Source organism: Typopeltis vanoorti, chromosome 6, assembly GCF_054136105.1.
Source record: "Typopeltis vanoorti isolate ZY-2024b chromosome 6, IOZ_Tvanoo_1.0, whole genome shotgun sequence".
Classification (NCBI taxonomy): Eukaryota; Metazoa; Arthropoda; class Arachnida; order Uropygi; family Thelyphonidae; genus Typopeltis; species Typopeltis vanoorti.
In genome coordinates, this window is record NC_143554.1 from 84,377,712 (window position 1) to 84,399,452 (window position 21,741).

Below are 21,741 nucleotides of genomic sequence, written 5' to 3' on the forward strand. Positions count from 1 at the left end.
CAGAATTAAAAAAAAAAAAACAGTAGAATTAAAATAATAATAATAAATTTCTGAACCATTTCTGGCCTGAGTAGATGAGAGGATCACGTCTTACTTTCAACGAATTCTCCCTCTCTGCAGTGGATTTGATCACACCATCGCATAGATGTTAGTGATAGTCTATTGGTGATAAATGAATTATTATAATCGATCCAGCTAAGATTTCCCCTTGAACAGGATTCCAGGTTTATCTAACCCTTAACTCACTGTGATATTAAATGTGCTATAGGTTTACAACTATTCGCTGGTGGATTATCACAACAAGAAAATAATACTGCTACTCCTAATAATAATAAATTGGCGAGAAATTTGGCAATCAAAATCGGGAGTTATTATTATTTTTTTTTTTATTCGTTCTCAATCATCAACTGCTTAAACCAAATTAATGAACAATGGGTCAAGACAAATTAATCTGCCAGTAATCCATATTCGGCCTTTCCAAATTTGGTACAATTTCACAACATTTTGCACAACAGTTTGAAGCATATTAAAACGTAACGTAAAATATGGCGGGTGGTGGATAACGGGAATGCTAATTGAAAGGGGCACGTTGGCCATGGTTATTTTCATAATATTTGCTACATCATTAGGTTCTCTGCAGGATAAATTTTCATCATTTGTATCCATAAATGACAAACAGGGTGATTGTAATTCTTACATTTTGCATGTTATCTTAATTGTATAAATGTTCTGTATTTCGGAGGGAAAAAAGTAAGCTTTTCAAATAAATTTAACGATAACGAAATTAATCAGTAGACTGCTTAAACATTCCTACTTTAATGTATAATAATATACAAAATGTTATATTCAGAATCACTATATTAAAAATATTTGTATTGTACTAATTATCAAAAAAAAAATAATAAAAATTCTCTATCGACTTTACATTCCACCAAGGAAGTAAGTGGCACTCTTTTAGCCGTAAGTTTTTATTAAATTAAATTAATTTATTTCTGTTATGAAAATCGGTAGATGACTAACTTCCACTAGAAGGGGGGAAAAAGCTTATATATCTAAAACAAAGAGTGGACCAATTAATCCTGGAATCGCGAAAAAAATAAAAATAAATAAACACTAGAAAAAGTTCCTCTATGATGCAAGTTGAATAATACTTATAACTATCGTTTCTGCAGAACAAACATCATAGAAGGCGCCATGAGGTTACGCAAGCCTCTTATAAAAATAATTTATAACGAATTATAGCGTGCTATAATTAATACAATATTCACACCAAAAACGTGTATTATACCATCCACGAAATCCATGGCTTAAGGTCCCCCCCCCCCACACACGCTCGCTTCTTTGGGAATGAATGTCTACGTAGTATAGAGTGGCCTCCTGTGATGAGTCCTAAAAGTCATGAAAGCGCCATATAATAATAATAATAATAATAATAATATAGCTCTTGTAAAACAGTTCTTAATATTTAATTAATTAATATTATCTGACAACTATCTGCGATCCCGGTCATAAGGCGTTCTTTCTTATTACGCTAAGTCTGATAATGTATTTTGAATTAAATAGCATGAAATTTACAAGCCATCATGGCGTCTGCAAATGTTATATTAATTAGAGATATACTCCCATAAATATTTATGAAAAATATTTCACTAATACAGCCTAATTGAATTAACCGGATAACGTTCACGAACAGAAAATCAAAGCACGTGAATATATTCAGTTAATTCAAGAGAATCAAGGTAATATTAACTGAATATTTCCATTCATGCTATTTTTAGTATGCAGGGTATAATTTTAAATCAGAGAAAATAAATTGTACCAATATTATCTTACTAATCTGTAAGCTGTAATTATTTTTTATAATTATTATATTTTTAAATTGAAATATTAATCTTACCTTGCTCTTTGTAAACGAAGAGTACTGCTGGCCCTGCTTATTTTTTTCGATTCCATTGCAATTATTGGTGGCGTTCTAGTTCCAATTATTTTGCGAAGTAAATATTCAAATATGTCGTCTTTTGATCAACAATAACATATCAGGTTTTTTAAAAGGCGTTCAGCTCCCGCAAAGGCACGTTTAGCTGCGGTGAATGAATATCTTTTTCCATATTGCCGAGGTATGTAACACTTAGATGCGTTTTCATTTAAATGCACTCAAGTTCCGGTAGTTCTTATGAAAAGTTAGAGGGAGTTACCGAGACTTGCTTTGCGGCGTCAAATGTCGTCTGCTCTTTCGCCGGTATTTTCAAGTGGTTTTATTCTATTATGGAGTGTGGCGTGTGTGTGACAGTTAATAGTAGCTGAATTACTTAATATCCACTTAAGCCGAGGAAGACTGGGACGAACTAGGAAGGACGACCTTGCCATCAGCTGATGACGACGAAGACATAGCTCATTATAAACTCAACAAGAAGAGGCGGTCCAACAACAATTTGGGTAACAGATCTCATTTCGGCTTAACAGTACAAAAGTAATTTATGTTAAGTTTGAACCTTTTTTTTCTCACTATGAATACTAAAAATAAATAAATATGGTTGTTTATATGAGTTTTATTCCTTTCCAAAATTCTGACATCAGAATTTTTGAAATTTCAGCTTAGTACAAATGCAGAGCTGCTCCTTGTGGAATAAGTAAATGTTAGCTTGTTAAGCAAATACAGTTCTTCCTTATTAATAGTTGTGGAAGTAACGTATTAAGTAAGACTGATGGCCAATTGCAAACTGAGAGAAGATTTATTCAAAAAAATTGCACCACAGTAAAAAAAAAAAAAAAAAAAAAAAAAAAAAAAAACGAAGAGCAAATGGACACATTGAAAATTTTTATTTTATTTTATTTTTGTTAGTTGTAGTTGTTAATTCACTGCTGGTTCTCATAATTCTGTAAGATTTCTGTAACATTTATACAAATTATTTTACACATTATAGGTTTATTATTATTATTATTACTGTTGTTATTTTGCTTTTTTCTGGTTTCAATAGAACTTTTCGGGATTCTAGAAACAAGGTTTTGTTTTTATATAACATTCATAACGTCATTTTCATTTTTATACCAGTTTTAACATATCAGTAGCTTTATATTATATTATTTTATTACGATTTTTTATTATTTCCATATAGGATATATGCTATTTATAAAAAAAAAAAGTCGTCTATATGATATAAATCATACTAAAATATGTTATTCAAGTGCCTCAACCTGCCCTCCAATGCATTGCACGCTCATCTAATGTTTGATACGAAAAACCGGGACTGTTAATATATACATATTACTTTGATTAATTAATGGGTTTCATTTTGCATTGTACCACGAGAACCGTTTAATGCAGAAGTGTGGACTTTCTTCTTTTTCCTTTCCCCCTCCTTTCTTTAATTCAGTGTATTCCGGGGGGGGGGTAAAATGTTTGGTTCAGATATAGTCTAATTGAGAGACCCGACGTTCCAGGGGACAGTTAGATGCAATTTGCATTTTGAACTTCCCCCTTAATAATAATCATTTCTTTGTCGATTCTTTTTTAATTGACAAAGGATAGCAAGCTGAAAGAAAATCAGCACTTATTACGTTGCAATATAGCCTTTCATTTATCTCCCACCGAAATAAGTTTCCTCAGTAATGTCTATTCTCAAAAAAAGTATTTTATGATTTAATTAGATTTAATTAAGAAGAAATCAAATGTTCATCAGGCAATCAGGTTACTCACTAGTAATGTATTGAGTATATGTGCATGTCAAGAGAAGCCTTGTCCTACTGTGTCGCTAGTTGTGTTATTGTAAATAAAAACACAAAATCTATCGCAAAAGTATCGAAGATACGGATTCTGTGAAAACTAGTGTATAGACGTAAAAAGGTTAAAAAAATATGCATTATGATTGCGAAATGAATTGGAAAATCTGAAGTGGAAGTTAAAGAGGATAAAGATCAGTCGCCAGGTATATCCGGAATTCGGTTGAGACTACCTGGTTATTACTGTTTTGTTTTTTCATTTGTTCTTTCATCATTTGTTTTATTTTATATTTTTTATTTCTTGACTTTTATAATTAAAAATGATGTTAGATATTCATCTTTTCTTCGGATTTCATGGAAGGACAAATAACGAGACGACACGCTGACAAAGCAGAAAAGAGTGGTGGATGTCATTTAAGAAATAAAGCAAAGAATTTTGCTATTCCTTTTGAATACTGCCTTTATTATTATTATTTTTTATCAACTCTGATCCGCTGTCCTAAGGACAAACTCCATCCTGTAGCATATCCTGGAGTGTATGAAGTTCGCTGTGATTGTGACTCAGCCTCCTATGGACAAACAAGAAGATCTATTAACATCCGTTTGGAGAAATCTTGTGTGAAAACTTTTTCACACAATATTAGATGAAATAAAACCAATGTACGATATATAAGTCGTTACAGGTCAGAACAATTATTTTTAGAGTCAGCCGTGGCTATGAAGCATTCTCCTAACCTTAACAGTACGGCTACATTAATTTTCCAAAAATATGACAGACTGTTATCCTAAGATCCACTCCTACACAACTGTAATACTTTTTCACAAAATTAGAGGGCACTAAATTAGGATTTTAGTTCTTTGGCAATCCGTTAGAATTGGAATTCTTTCATTTACTCACTGTCGCGTGTGAACTGTAACATGTTGTTGTGCTCTGAAGATACGGGTTTGAAATTCACGAAATATAAGCCAGTTAATACACATCTTTTTATAATTTACTTCGTTTGATGGTGTAATACATTAAAATAAGTTATAAGTAACGTTTTAGTCAACGCAAAATATGACAAACAAGACGTATCCATCCATCTGTTCATCAACAGATGCTGATGAACAGATGGATGCTTGGTGATGTGCCACGCCAGTCCTCCTGTTGTATGCTTTTCTGGACATTCAGATCTCTGAAGATCATCCAGACACATCATCCATCCATCTCATTGACAGTTTACCCCTTCCTCTTTTTTCAGAAACTTCATCTATTACTGTTCTGAGAAGTCCACCTGCCACCCTTTCAATGCGTCCAGAGTATTTCAACTTTCTTTTGTCTTAAAATTCTACTGATCGTTTCTAGCATCCACACATTTGTCCACCGTTCAGTATATGATATCCTCAATAGCCCTCTGCAACACCACATTTCAAAAGCAGCTATTCCTTTTCCTGTCAGTCTTTAGGTTCCAAGTTTCACATCCATAAGTCGCTGTTGAAAAAACAGCTACATCCAAATCCTCAACTTTGTTCCCGTGAGATAGATCCATCCTTCCAGATTTTAGACAAGTCTATTAATGTTTTGGCCATTTCAGACGCCAGGAGGTAAGTCTCCTGACATCTTCTGAACAGCAATTCTTCACATTAATAATGGATCCCAGATACTCGAACTTACTGACCTCCTGAATTCTTTCCCAATTAAGGTACACTTGTTTCTTAGGAGCTTCCCCTGTCTATATTTCCTTTGCGCACCATAATCTTTGTCTTGCTACGATTAAGCTGAAGTTCTCTGTTCTTACTGATCTCGTTAACTTTCTCAAGAATTTGTTCTAGTTCTTTGTCATTACAGAATAATACTGTATCATCAGCGTACTTCAGATTACTGATCAATCTACCATCTATCCTAATTGCTGTCTTGAGCTTATCGAATGCTACACACAGATACTAAATAGTTCTTGCAATCCTTCATATCTCCCTTCTTGTGTAGTGCTATGCAAACCGATTTCTTCCTGTCTCTAGGCCATGATTCTGTCTCCCATATCCTTATAATCAATCTATGAAACACTCTTATCCTCTGTAGTCTTAATTAACTCTGCTGGGATTCCATCTGCACCCGGGGCCATATTGCTGTTAAGCTGTTTAACTGCTCTTTCAACCTCATGCCTAAGTGGAAGAGGTTCCAAATCAAAAATTTGCTGGCGAGAGGTTTCACCAAAGTTTCGTTGTCCTGTCTATTGTACAGTTTCTCATCTGTATCCTTTCCAACTGTTTTGATTTCCACTTCTTCTTCTGTTAGTACCGCTCCATCCCTGTCTTTGATGACATTTAGTTTGTGCTTTAGGTCACGAACTAAATGAAACATCCTTTTATAATTGTGCTTCCTCATCTGGAACTCTGTCTCTTCACATTTATTACTATAAAACTTTTCCTTGTGCTATAGTGGCCCTTCTGACTTCTCTATACAATCACTTATATTTTGCAGTCCCTGTGTCTCTTTGTTTATTCAACCGCCTTCTTTCGATTAGATCCCACGTTGAATTTGATATCCTTGGGTCTCTTGGTCTTATTGGGCCGAAATACTTCTTGGATGTATCCTGTATTTTCTTATAATCTTGAATCCTTCCCGAAGCATTTCTGGTGAGTTCTCCTCACTAGTCTCAAAGAAAAAAAATCCATCAAACCAAGTTGATATTTCTTCTGTGAACCCACTAGGAATTACTTTAAAATCTAGTTTAGTGAGATGTGCCTGATTTGGAAGGTTTCGGAGTCTTAATCTTACTTTGGCTCTTATTGATGATGGTCTGTATCACAGTATGCTCCAGGACAACTATGTACATCAGAGATGCTTGTCTTCCACCATTGGAGAGCCAGAATGTAATCAGTCTGGTGCCTTGATCTATCAATGTTAGATGTCCGTCGTGGGTGTTTCTATAAGCAAGTATTGGTAATAACTAATCTGTTAGCATGGGCAAATTCCGACAGTCTTTCACCACTGGTATTACCTTCACCCAGACCAAACATGTCACACTCAGACCTAACTCTCATACCCTTTCCTCACTTTTGCATTAAATATCCCCTAAAATGTAAAGTGCATCTCTCCTTGGTAGACAGTCCAAAACAATCTAAGTTTTTATTCCTCACTCGCTTCATCAAGCCTATCTGTGTGGGGTGCACAAACTACCACGATTGACACATTAGTAGGATGTGCGTTACGTACACACCTTACTAATGTGTAATACAGAGTATGCCTTAATTAACGGGATTATAACCAAGAAGGGTTCTTGCCTGAACTGTCTTCAGTATCACAGCTATCCCATGATGCTTTGAGTCATCTCCTGAATAAACAATTAGCTTACCATCCTGTCTTTTGAAGTGATCTTTCCCATTCCATCTGGTCACTGTAATTCCCAGGATGTCAATTGTACACATCTCCATCTCTTTACAGACAATATCAAGAGTAGCCATCTGATGACTCCGAACATTTCATGTGCCTATATAAATTCCCCTCGAAGATTCCCCTATACCGTCTATATTCCTCATTCACAATATCGCTGGCTTTTGTTGGAGACTGTAATAATATACTTCTCGAACAGGACCCTCTGCCTAAGCCCTGAACGTGGCTCTGATTATTCTGCGCGACAACTGATGCAACATAAGATGTATTATAAGGAACAACCAAACAAAACGCGATTCGCACAAATGGCGAAAGGGTAAAAAAAGTTAAGACTTGAGGATCCCAAATGCTTTAGGCCATATCTGAAGAAAACTTTTTTTAGTTGGTTTCATTTATTTCCATATTATCTAAAAAATTGACATCAAAAATTTACATTTGCACATTAAAAGAAAACACGGTTTATAAACATTTAATCATATTTGATATTAATCGAAATCAAGTATAATTATTTCATAATTATACTTGATGGCAAACATTCCTTTAACACGCGCGAATTCACATCATTCAATAACACCATTCAATAACACTTAACATCCCAGTGTCTTAATGTACAGGACTATGAAGGAACTCGGATATATTTACCTATACGAGTCTTGAAAAAAAAAACTAAATGCCGAATAAAAATTAAACATTTTCGTTTTTGTAACACAAATATTGAAAATATGTAATAGTTCTCTGTAATTAATTTAAAATATGCACGCCTTTAACTATCTTATCTTGGATACAACTAGTTTCTAAAGTAAATAGTATTAGATATGTGTGTGTGTGTTAGAGATTCTAGGAAAAATTATTTTTATACACAATCAAGTCGATAAATGTTATGACCGAATGTTGCAATGGAACTTAAGCAGCTGTCTATCAAAGTTACTGATAGTTTCCCGGGTATTTTATGAGGTTACAATGTTATCCTAAAAACATTACAGCTGTAGTCTTATTGGTAGCATAATTATGAACTCACTTTTAAAAGGAACTATAATAATACAATTTAATCGCTCATTCTAAATTCGAGAACAGCTTCAAGTCACATATTAAATAATGAGCTATCAAATCCGATACTTGTCCGGATTATATGGTCTTTTTTTTTTTTTTTGCTTAATTTTCACCTTGGAAACGAGATAAAAATTGCTTTTAAAGGCCTTCTGTGATGATCTGGTCATTTACTATTTTTAATTAAATACCAAGGAAATAAACTGTATAGAAAAATATGGAAACATTTTCATTATGTTCAGAGAGAGAGAGAAAGCCTGACTTCCAACCACAAGAGAAGTTTTCACCAAACCTTAATAACTTTGTCCTCTGTATTTGTTAGGGTTTTATGTGGCGCCCTCTCGATCGAAAATATATAATACAGTATTTTGGAAATCGATAGATAGCCGGTGTTCGCATCTCGCAATCACGATGGAACTTAGGAATTTCCAAGACGTGTTTCTAATCCTAATTAGCATTAATTTGGATGAACTCATGTGTATTTTAGGGTCGATTTTGCTGAGTTTTGGGATTAAAAACCAAAGCTTTTTTAGGAGGAAAAAACTTTCTGGTCCGCCCAAAAAAAATCTACGAAAAATCTCGAAAAAAAGTTTTGTATTGACTTATTTTCTATCTCCTTTCTATCCATGATACTACGAGTGACTTGAAACGAACAAATAAAGTATTTCTTCTGCACACGTAGTACCATGGAAGTTACCACAAAGCTGGCTTATCTTAGTACTTAGTTTACGCAAGTACCTAGATAAGAAAACTTTGTGTAACTGTATATGTTAGGTTATATGATCTTAGTGTAAGAATAATGTAAGTTATGATTATGCTACTAACTCACTTTTCTTGGAAATTAACAGCGTCATGTAGTGACATTTTTTGTGTATTTTTTATGTGACTTCCACCCACGACAGGTTGTGAATCTATTGTGCATTTAGCATCGTTGGTAGACCAAAGTTGTTTATATTATATTTATTCATCATCTGTTTTTCGTTCTGGGCTCCATGGCCCGTTACAGTCAAATAACTTGGCTTCTTTGAAACCTTAAACTGCTAATGACAGGGAGGTTAATCCTATCTGCATTTTTGCATGTCCGTATCTCGCGTGTGCTCTGCAGAGGTTTGCTTGTTTTGTGAGATGAAAACCCGAGTTTACCGGAGGAAAAATCTCTTGCACCTCGGTCATTAGACCGGATAACTCACCTTCAGTTGAAAAGTCCTGATAAAGGTTCTTCCTGTTCAAAAACTGATTCAAATGTAAGTCTTTCCAGCAAAGGACATGGTCTATATCGTGCTACAATTTTTCATACTGTATTTTCTTTTTTTTAATATTTTTATTTATTTTTGACCTAATACTAGAATCCTGCTTTAGAGATCAAACATGGAACTTTTTCAAGCCCCTTCAGAGAATGACTTACCAGAGGATTCCCTCTCGAATTCCCAGGTCTGGAGTTTAATAGTTCAAGATATTGTTAGGGCCTTGGGTCTCTTCTGGTCCTACATGTGAGACAATAGTATGCAGCACTGTTTTCAGCGCGAAGTTAGGCAAATAAAAAAAATTAATGAAAAAACAAAAATTTCCAATAAGTGGAACAGACTATTTCCAATAGTCGTTGACCAATGTGACACAACTTTGTACTTTCCAACGAAGCAATCTAAATATAATTATTATTATGATGATTATCACCGTAATTTCTAAATTCTCAAGTGCTAATCGTTTATTGTCTAAAACTAAAATATAAAAGTGCATTTTATTTAAAAAATTATTTTGATTAGAGAAAGTAGCTTCTTCCTCTAAACTTTTCACTTGTAAAGTGCATCACATGCGTGCCCACCAGGATGTACTTGCCAGTAGTATGCTACCCACTCATATGTCGATCAGCGGTTCTTAAACTGATGATCTAAATATCCCAGTACGAGTAGTTAGTGGTGAAAATAATCCAAACTACGTCTGAGAAATATATTTGTCCAATTTCTCATCAGCGAACTCCTGTCTACACCCTCTCAAAAAGGTTCTTCGTTTGACATATATAGATGATGATTTTTGATAAGAAAATATTTCCTTAAAGAAGTCATCTTTCGCAATATTGCATTTGAAAATAGTTGATTTTACTTCAGGTGAGTTTTCTTTACAAGCTGTTCGAGCAACACTTTGAGCAAACACCTGTTCATCAGCACCGCTACTCACGAAAGAGAGATCGTTAAAAGAATCTGCTAAAAGACAGCACAGATCGGATTCGCGAATATAGAGCTAATAATGTTCTCTTTAGGATCAATCTAATCTATATTCTGAAAGAGGAGCGGAACTGCGATCTGCCAGATCCCTGTGAAGGATATCTCATGTACCTATCTCACTTTGGGTTCGAACACCAGAGGGCGCAAGAAATGCTTCTCTTCAACTCTTGTTGAGGAGAAGCGTTTCTCCCGTGATTACAGGAATATCAACGAGATATTTATTTACTGATTTTAAAACATTTTAACACAAGAATGATGGAATAACTGAAATATATCGTATTACAAAGTTATGAGATTATGGCACATTATGCAATTGAACAATTAGGAAGTTAGTTGGGGGTGGGGAAGATCCCAAACGGTACATAATAAAATATTCTCGTCCTCAAATCATCATCACTACGCGTGGGGGAAAACAAAGAAAGACATTTCTTAGGCTTATATCTAAGAATTAAATCGTTGGTTTTTCCATCTACAGTTGAATCAAACATCGATTAGATTGTCTAATATTAATGACGTCAGAGTACATATGATTTTACTACAATATAGTAGATTATAACCTAAATTGGGTGATTTGGTAGTGAAGCTGCCAACTTTACCTTAAATAATAATTTAAAGTAGGTTAAATAACAATTTAACCAGTTTCACAACTGAAATGGATGGGGAAATAAATTACAAGAATCTGTGGAATGGGTGTTTAGCTAGGATTCCACACGTATAACACTGGTTAGGATACTACATGGTTTAATGTGATTGGTGCTGGGAAAAGTTTATAGTTCGATAAGTCAGTTCCAATCATTGTCTAGCAATAATAATTGAGATCTGAGTGGAAATCTTATCTGTTTTTTTTTTTTTAATTATCTTAAAAGAAAACTAAAACTCCAATCCTGGTGTAGTAACTATAAACATGAGTTTAATTGGTTGTAAATCATCGTTTGTTCGACCTCTTTTTTTTAAGATACTCAGTCGTTATAATTCCTTCAGAATCTTGAATTAAAAAAATATCTGTTTCTAATTTTGTTAATTTAGTCTAAGGATTGACACGATGTCCCTATGTCTGGTATGTTTAGATTTCAGAAGAGACGTTTTTGTTTATTTTTGTCTCGAAACTTTCTGTCACACTTCATGTTTCATTTCACTCAGATTAGTAGCGACATTCTCGTTAACTATCTTGCTGAAGCGAGGTCTTTCTTAATTCTCTATTTATTATAATATGTAGAAGTTTAACCCTCTCAGAAATTATTCTGGTTGTAAAATGCCAATCGTTATCTATACTCGTATCATTGAGCATTTCCTGATTTTCCCTGTCCATATTCATCTTTGCATGATCATTACCTTAAAAAAAAAATCATTTCGCCTCTTCTTTACGTTAGAACAGAAGGATGGAAAAAACAAATTGCATATACGTTTTCGCTTTTTTTGTCATTTTTTAAAGACATCTGATGCTTGCATAATATTTTCTTTTCCATTTTTCTGCAAAGAGCTTAATTTTCGCTTTATATTTCTTCAACAGGGATTTGAAATTATTTTTGTAATTACGGTTTTTATATTTATTAAACTGAAATTGATTAAGCTAATATTTCTTAAACTACAGCATAAATTAAAATTTATTAAACTGCAAAAATAATGCTGAAATCACTTCTTTATTAACCCAGATAGTGTTTGATTAGCGTATATAAATATTTTCCTTTACATTCGGATCGAAGTATTCGATTCCGAAATTGGTTTCTAATCACAAGTTACCTTATCTATCAAATTCCTCGCTCGCTCTTGTCTATGAGGTACTGTTAAGCAAACCGTAACATTATTTGCAAATATATATAGTATATAGTTAGAAGTCTGCTGCCAAGTTGTAGATTATGTTTTGCAACAAGTCAGCAAAAAGACCTACAGGTCTTTCGCTGACTCGTTGCGAGATCTGATCACGTACACACTGTGTAACGACAAAGCGCACACACATACGTTTAGAAATGCTTCTTTACTAACAATGTATTAGTAAAGATACTGAGGACTTTTCTTGGAGATCTTGTACATCTTTTAAGAAATGTGCGTATATTTTCTTCTATCCTTGTCAAGCAGGCGTCTCTTCTCACGGGTAGTTTTATCTTCTAGATAAGTAGGTCACAGCCTTTCTACTTTTCACTACGCAAAATGACTTCCTCTCATGATCATTAAACGTATATATTTACATTAAGAATCAGGTGATGATTATGAACTAGAAATGCAGAACAACGCATAAATACGAGCGACACTTGGCTTCTTACATAAGGGCTAGCTAATTGTTCTTTTGCTTTTGAAGGTTACTTAAATAGAAACCTTGAACTTGCATATTGGACGTAATTGCACCGCAGACAGCACATTGCATCATTTCCAGTGTAAGCTTGAGAGAATAAGTCAATAAATAAATTACATACCTAATTACAATTTAAATTGCACTACTCCGCGGACTCATCCATTTGACATTTTTTCCAAAGGTAAACCAGAGAAAAACGTTTTTACTAAGAATATTTTAACATGAAATTAAAAATTGTATTATATCTTAGTTTATTTATAATGTTATTATAAATAATATGCATATTTGTGAATTATTAATATCTTCATTACACGTACACTAAATTTGATATGAACATCGAAATTCCTTTACGCTGAACTACTGTTTCGTTTTGAAGTGAAGTTTTGTTAGAAATGAAATGAAAATTAGTTCATGTATTCATTATGATTATACAGTGCACGGTTATAATTTATATTACTAGTGATTAAAACTGCCAAAAAGTTCCTGTTTAAATTAATGAAATCGTCGTGACTATTTTGCGGAATTTGAGGCATAGAAAAGCAAATGTTTCCCTTCTAAATCCAGAAGGGAAACATTTGCCTTCTAAACCCTTCTAAATAGAACTGAAAATAGAATCTGAATATGTAGTCCATAACTCTCCATTACTATATGACGTCATGATGAAACATCAAGTTGTTTTCTTCGGCATAAATATACAGAGAACAACATCAGAAGTTGGGCAACTACTTTCATATAAACAGAATTACAAGAGCCTATAGATTTCACCACTACCTCACACGCAAAAAAAAAAAAAAAAAAAAAAAAGGCGAAACGCGTTTCACTATAAGGGCAACTCGGATTGTCCTAGGAGAGGGGGACGTTTTTTTTTTTTTTTGTAATTAATATAATAACTTTATTTATTTATTTGGAAACTTAAAAAATTCTCGGTGTTACTTTCAAAAAAGTGACACATGTTGCGATTTGTTTTCTACGCTTCCCAGAATCCAACAGTATGACAGTCAAGTAGTTCAATGTCACACTAATAACAATTAAAGCCAGTAATTGTATGTTTACTTGCCAAAACGTTTGAAGACTATTTTTTTTTCATAATTTACCATTACTTTAACATTTCTTGGATTTGTTTTAAGAAATGTTATATTTCATTCAATTTGATATTTCAAATAAAATCATTGGGAAAGATAGGTTTGAAGAGAAGTCATACAATATTTACGCCTATCAGAAGGAATGTTCTAAAAGAATTAAGAAACATTGTTCTATACTTTAGTTCTGAAACAGTAAAGCATCTTATACATCACACTCGTGCAATCAAGTGTGATGTATTTCGAAGCCATTTCGTGTATCATTCACTGTAGATTATGTCCGTGACGCCGAATTAGAGATTTTTAAAAACTATGCTGCTTCAAGTATTAATTTCTGTTAGATATACCATGAGAAAAATCAGTTTAGTTGATTCTTTGAATATCTTCTCGTAGTAATATTCCATTCGATAAGGCATGATGACGTTTCACTCTTATATGAAGCAATTATGCTCAAACCTGTTCTTTTCTGTACTGTTATACATCTCTCGTATGCTCACCTATAAGAATATTTTAAGAACCATCTTTTGTTCTATATCTATTTATTTTATTTTATTTATTTATTTTATTTTATTATCCCTCTTCCACTACGCATACACTAGATCCTAGATCTTGCATGCTCCAAGGTCAAAATCCATTTTGTTAATGGGAACTGATGTTTTGGGTGAGCTCATGAGAGAGAGAGAGAGAGAGAGAGAGAGAGAATTGAGTTTCTAGATTGCAGGCAACTGAAATTTTTGTGTAGTAGTACTCTCAAACAATGGCGGCTCGTGGCTTGAAATCGTGGGGGTGCTGCAACTTTCGAAATATACATACACACTGTAAGTACAGTGTATACGTGTTTGGATAAAATATCAATCAACATTATGGTATAAATTTAAAAAAAAATAAACATAAAAAATATTGTTTATTATTGATAAAATTATACAGTTTGATATTATTCAAAATTACTTAAAAATAAAATATATTCTTGTTTTGTTTCATGAAAAAATATTGTTTATTATCGATAAAATGATACAGTTTAGTATACTTCGAAATTACTTAAAAATAAAATCCATTATCATAACCCAATAATGTTCTAAAATAAAAACTATAGCAAATGTTATGTCTTTAATTGTAATGTCCAAATATTTAAAGAGACGGAGTAAACACGATAAGCACTACACTCTACTACTGGCGTAAACTGCATATAAACAAAGTGGAACTGCGCGACGGACAGCGCCACATTACGCTAATAGCTGGCATCTCACTATGATGTGCATATGCTTGCGCGCGTAGCAATATGACACTGTGGTAAACACAGTGTTAGCGTCCTTCGCCCTCCTAAGTGCTACAAGATGGATTTTTATTATTTTTTATACAAAATAAGAGAATTGTATAGCATTGTTGATGATAAAATTAAATATTACAAGCAAATATAAATAAATTAATAAATATATTTATATATCGAGAAAAAATTGGGGGTACTGCAATTCCGCAGTGCCTATGAACGAGCCGCCCCTGCTCTCAAAGTACTTTTAGATTTTAAACAGCCTATTGTAGTATATGGAACCACAGCTTAACCTCTATTACGTTCAAGTGATCTCCACTAGAGGATTTTCTATGTATTATATTGTTTAAGAACTTTTTTTTAATTGTCCACAAATGAAGCCTAATTTTTCCTCTTGTTTATCCCAATTTATTTTGCATATATTAAATAGACCTGTGTTTTAACGTTTTTATCACATTCACTTTTTTTTTTTTTTTTTTAGTATTAATGGTAGTGTTGGTAATAGTCCAACATGCATGGGAATAATGTTCTATGATGGTGAGTGGCCAGCAAATGTGTAGACATTTAGAGATATAGAACTGTTATCGGTTTGGGTTATTGTTATTATGCCAAGAATAGTAAATAGTTTTCCTTTACTACTTATAATGTGAATTGTATCCATTGATGTCTGTGATTTAGAAAGATCAAAATTGTATTTAGTTATCTAATCGATGTAGTCAAACAAACAAAATGTAGTCGGCATATCTGCACAGGTCAGTTGTGAAAGAATCATCATCAAAGGCAGCTATCTTATATTTGTGTGTGTGTGTGTGTGTGTGTGTGTGTGTGTGTGTGTGTGTGTGTGTGTGTGTGTGTGTGTGTGTGTGTGTGTATACAATCATTTTACTGTACATATTCCTTAGCCGAATTATTGTACATATTCCTTAGGTAAGTGAAGGTAAATCAGGTTAGTGGGAAAATATTTAAAAAAAAAAATCATATTTCTTCCAGTGACAGGTTGCCAAGCATTAGTGAACAGGGCGTTGTGCTCTTGGCGAATGATGAAACCCAAGAAGCAGTGGAAAATAATTGGTATTCAGCACTTTTTCACTGATAAATATGTAGGGTATCAGTGTTCATATAATTATTGTATTGAAATAGAATTGCATATGAATCTGTTTGACTCATGCACTGTATTACTTCCTCAACTTATGACTTGTAAACTGCATTTCAAGGTAGCTAAGTGCTAAGAATTCTGGACGTTTTCGTTTTTCTTTTCCTATAAAGATAAACACATTCCAGCGACACGCAACACTGATTTATACTGTGCAGTGTGTGTGTGTGTATTATAACGAAACAGGATTTCATCGAGTGCAAAGAACATTTATCTTATCCGCGTGTACTTATCTAGGACGATCAGTGCCGTTTATTATACGGGAAACTAATTACTGTACGCTTTCAACGGTTTTCAAAGAGCAAATAAAGTGTTTGCGACATATTTTCATTGGGAAGGCAAAATTATTCTTTTTTTTTTTCTTAAAAAACCCATTTCGTTGCCCACCTGAAGACAACCTTTCTGAACCATGACGCAGTTGTCCTTTCATAACTGAGTAATTAAATATTTTATAATGAATTATATAAAAATATTTTATTTTTTATTATAGTGAAGTAACTATTTTTTTTAAATACTGAAGAAAAAGCAATAGTTACGGTTTATAGCACTAGAAGGAAACATGTTAATCATACTTGTATAATTAATCACAACTTCAATGTTCTATTAAATTTTCTATTATTAGTACAGTCGTTGGAGTTGAAATTGCTTAATCATCCAACCTTTCATCAGGCAAAAATATCCGCGATGTTTTTCTTCCTTAGTAATATATAGAAATGTATATCTGGTATTACTTCATGGGCTATGGACGTTTCCATCTTTTAGTATTACAAAATACATATAAAATTAGATTGCTATTTTGGTTGTCTATATTCAGGAACGTATCAGCGTGCTAAGATCTCTCTTTATTAATATGAAGCAAGACAGCTATACTGTGTCATTGAAAATTTGTAACACGAAAACATGAAGATGATGCATTCCTTGACCTAGTTTATCTTGAGGTTTTTTTTTTTTTTTTTTCATTTTTCTTTCTCCATCTTGTCTTGTCTCCGTCTTGCCCATCTATCTAATATTTTATTTTTCGATATGTACTTTGTGTTGCTAAAGAATGCAACGGCAGGATCAGGAAAAGTTCTTCATTTTTTTTTTTTTTAATTATTCAGGGCAAGTTTGCTGTACCTGTTTTATACCTTAATCATCAAAGCTTGTTCTTCCCAACCTTGAGTAGAAATCCAAATTTGAATTAGCGATGACCTTGAATAATCATACGAAAAATTCAGATACTCATTTGCATCTTTTCTTTCGGTAATCATTAACACCAGTAGAGGATAATAGTGTGTGTCAGACGATAACTTCAAAATGCATTCTCTACTTTAGAAAGATTGACATTATAAGTATCGGATACAACATTCTTTGTTTTTCTACTGGAATCGAATTTTGTTAGGCAGTCATTCATCTCAACGTTAATCATCGCTACGCTGAAGTACATATGATGGACTGATATCAGCCAGAGATTAGTTTAAGGAAACGAATTGTTTTGTGTTTACTAATTATCTGGAATACATATATAATTATAAACAATAATAACAATCCTACCTTACTTTCTTTACAATTTGTCAAAGTAGCAATACGAATTTAGTTCTCATAACATTATGAAAAATCTTACCGCAGTCCAGGACGACTGCAAAACAACCCAACTATATATAATGCTTTTCTCCAATCCCCTACTTGTAGGATCCTAAAATGTATAATATCATAATTGTAAACAAACAGGCATATCGAAATAATCAACTCATTTGCTGCTCGAATGTTTTTCATAGATTACGCGAGTCAGGAAAATGATCCTATAGATATCGTACAGGAGAAAGAGAGATTTTCTTTAACGAGAGTAATTAGCTCAAATAAAAATATGCAGGAATAATTGTTTCATTCCTTTCCACTTGAATATTTATAAATCTTTCCCGATGTATAGATGCGGAATTACTTAGGAAAATTTATAAACCATATGGATGCTAAATTCAGTTGCAAGTTACATTCTCCATAACTAATGCAAAACTTCAATAATATCGGACATTAACGATCTCCCATCGTCCATGAAAAAAAAAGTAGACATAAAGTAAGCAGAAAAAGTGACTAGACGGTACTTGTTGCATTGTCAGGCTTCTTGCACATAAGCTAAAAATGATAAATCTTCTTCTGACAAGTTTAGTATATAGACAGTACTCAGTTGTAATAGTTTCGAAACGAGAGTAATTCTGCCAAAGGCAGTGACGAATCATATTTCAAATTAACCTACTCTATATTTTATTTCTGCTGTTTGCAAATGAGCATTTCTTTCCTCCCCTTCCACTAGTCAATCAAGTTAGTAAAAGTTCTAGAGAGTGATTAATTGCGTATTCGATTAATATAATGTACTCAAATAATAGGTTTCACGTAAGTAAACTGTCTTTTAATGTGATTATTATTAATACTAACGTTAAATAAATTCCTCTTTTTGCTTCTATTCCAGCTCTTATCAATTAGATAATAATCACGACTAGCGTCTCATTTACACAATAAAAACTAACATGTTTTAATAATGCTAATTGCAAGGTTCTGTCCAAATTCATTTCACTTCACATTAATTCCGATATTATGCTTGTGGTAAACAAAAATCATAAACAGAATCAAAGTGTGTGTGTGTGTGTGTGTGATGAATTTATTATCTCGTACAATACCATGTTGTAAGAAAAGGACTTTTGTTCGGGTTAAGACCATAAATTTCAACTGTATGTTATTTATTACAAGTTTCTTTTTCTCGAAAGGTGGCTCTTCAGAATATTTAGCTGACAGCTATAAAGAATAGATTGTTTGTTTTGAGGAGATCTTCAAGTTTTTTTTTTTTTTTTTGAATGAAGTGACGCAGAACTAGATTTGCAGCCTGTGATTCAACCCTGTATTTATAATCTGGTATATGTATGTTCTCCTCTGAATAATAATATTCCCAAACAGATTCTTTTTATCATTATTTTGCCCTTTTGACTGAATTATCTGCAGAAATTTTTCAAGCATTTTAGAATTCGAAAAGCACCTTCATAGTGTCATTTGCTTTCCCTGTGTTGCTTATCAAATCGAACAGCAGTATCGTACAACGAGTCCATTATATACTTTTGATAATCTGATACTACTTCTTAAAAACTACTTCTTAATTCTCCTATAATGCCCGCCTGTTTGCAGGAGCGGATAGTACCTCATTTATCCAACTAATAGATGGTGGATCCGATGAATGTTCTTCGACGTTAGATGAATTCCCTTGCTAGGTGAGACTACCACCCATATTTGTTTCAAGGAAATTAATTGTGCTGTGTTTACTGATTGTCCGGAATGCATAGACAATACTAAACTACACTGACACTCTCTTTTGCATGAAGTGGTTTGAAAAAAGTTTCATGTTTGGTCTCTAGAGCAAAGTTTCTGAAATATCCATAACGCAAAGCTTCGAGAATAGCAAAAAAAGCTAACTGTCATCGCCAAGAAAAAAAAAAGAAAAAGAAACTAACTCCAACTAAAGTAAACATAAAAGTAGACAGCGATCATTACTTTGCTAGTGTCAAATTTCTTACACTTTGGCATTGGATTCTCATGTACGATAGGTTTACAACTTCTCTTGGGTAGGGGACACACAATGTGTGTGTGTGTGTGTGTGTGTGTGTGTGTATATATATATATATATATATATATATATGGCAGTTATGTCTAATTTTAGTGAAATAATAATTTTCATCCATCTAACATGATCTGCGCCTTCATTATGGTCATCTTGATATTTCGCTGTATTAGATTTCTAAATTCGAAAATCAAGGTTTTCTTGAAACTTAAAAAAAATCCGAGAGAAAAAATCTCTGCTATCTCATACCGATGTATGAGACTGGCTAACTCACCTTCAGTTGAAAAGCTGTTATATAAGTTCTCCCTCGTAGATGGGGATTTGAACTGGAGTCTTTCCAACCCAAGGGCACACTGTAGTTACCGACAGCTATGAAGGCCCCTGTTGTCATTCATTCTCGTTGCAAATTTATAAGCATCTTGCTGTCTACATACAATCATATACATACTGTGGTGTATAATTTTATCATACGTAAATTTGCATAATGGAGTAATAAAAGTTGTCTGATCTTAACCAAAATTAAAACGACTTATCTGTATTATAAATCTGCATATACATAAAAGAATCCGGATTCTTTAATGTGTACATCACCAATGGATGTTTACATTTCAAACGTAATTACGAACTGTATATTTTTTCCCCCCTTCCCTTCTAGAGGTCTCTTATTTCGAAAAAAAAATAAAAAATTCTGTAACGCAAAACGCGTCCTTTATTTGAAAGACAGGTTCGAAATCCGTCTAAGACGCGAGAAATCTATCTAAAAACTTTTCATGAAAGCTGGTTTAGTCTATTTCATACAGTGAGGGTAGGATTTTTTTTTCCCCCGGAATCTCTAGTTTTTAACCCAGCATAACGAGGAAGACCAGCTAGAGAATACATACACATACGTGATGTAAAGACATACACTCGCCTCTTAACTGTAGCTGCTTTGATGGATTTAAACGCTCAACTAATCTCCCGGAAACTCGGGCTGTTTCACCCTACAGAACAGATAAACCAGTCAGAGAACGCACTTGGACAGTCACATAATATACTGTGGAGATAGGATTAACCGCTGTATCACTATCGATATCCAGTATCCTTAGGTCGTTGTGTATACGTAAATAGTTGATAAAAGAATCGTTAACTCCTTTAGGCGGTGAACACAAGAATATAAAACTCAAGAATGGTGCTACAGCGCATGTAAAAGCTCTTGTTAATGGAACCTTGTAATACTCCTGGTATTGTTAAACCGATGTATTTCATATTTCAATATTTTTGCAATATTTCATTGAATTATACGTTTTTATAGAGAAATTATAGTATTACTAATCTGACGTATTAACACATGGATACTGTAATAAATGAACGACAATAGATTTAAAAGAGAAAAGCATTTGCATTTTTTGGAATGTAAGATGTATATGCTGATTCCCTCTTTATAAAATATTATTTTGAAATTCCATTTTCTTACGACGAACATGGCTACTTACTTAATAAGTAGCCATGCTATCAAACTGCAATGCTTTTGCATGCCATAGGAAAGGTTAAATTCACCTGGAAAAGTTAAAAAAAAAACTGATGTTATTAATTAACAAATCTTTTAAATCAAACTTACCTGCCGGTTAAATATGCAGCAGGGGCATACGTGCGATTCTTGAAGCAGGTATTTCCCATCTTCGCTCACCTTACGCAACAATTTCACCACACTATTATATGAAACAGTACTGGATGCTGGTTTCTGCAGCAACACATTCTAATTGCAGGTGAAGCAGAAGCAACAGGTGACGCATTTGTTATCGACACTGCCAAATGACGAGGACTGACGTACACCTACACAAGGACCAGATGGTGGGGCGTGGTCACGTGTTTGATTGTCGGAACATCACCTCCGACAGTACACGTGGTCTTGTCTCGTTATCTGTCGAACGTGTTTTTCGCGAGCTAAAATTTACGCATGCAATAGACACACACACAAATCGTACGACACGACACGTTCCGGAGTGTAGCAAAAACTTCGCACGCGCG

The 21,741-nt window shown here is 33.6% G+C and overlaps 1 protein-coding gene across 2 annotated transcripts in view; it reads right to left on the reverse strand.

Annotated features, from left to right (window-relative positions):
• Positions 1-21,494, reverse strand: part of LOC150105646 (uncharacterized) — a 252,997-nt gene extending 231,503 nt beyond the window's left edge. The window contains exon 1 of one of the 2 annotated variants that reach the window (XM_090394282.1): positions 21,332-21,494. In XM_090394282.1, coding sequence (XP_090250408.1) covers positions 21,332-21,390 — 59 coding nt within the window. In that variant the 5' untranslated portion in view covers positions 21,391-21,494. Of the gene's footprint in view, positions 1-1,897; positions 2,207-21,331 lie in introns of those variants that run through there. The other variant, XM_090394283.1, reaches the window with a different exon arrangement.
• Between the last annotated feature and the right edge of the window lie 247 nt (positions 21,495-21,741).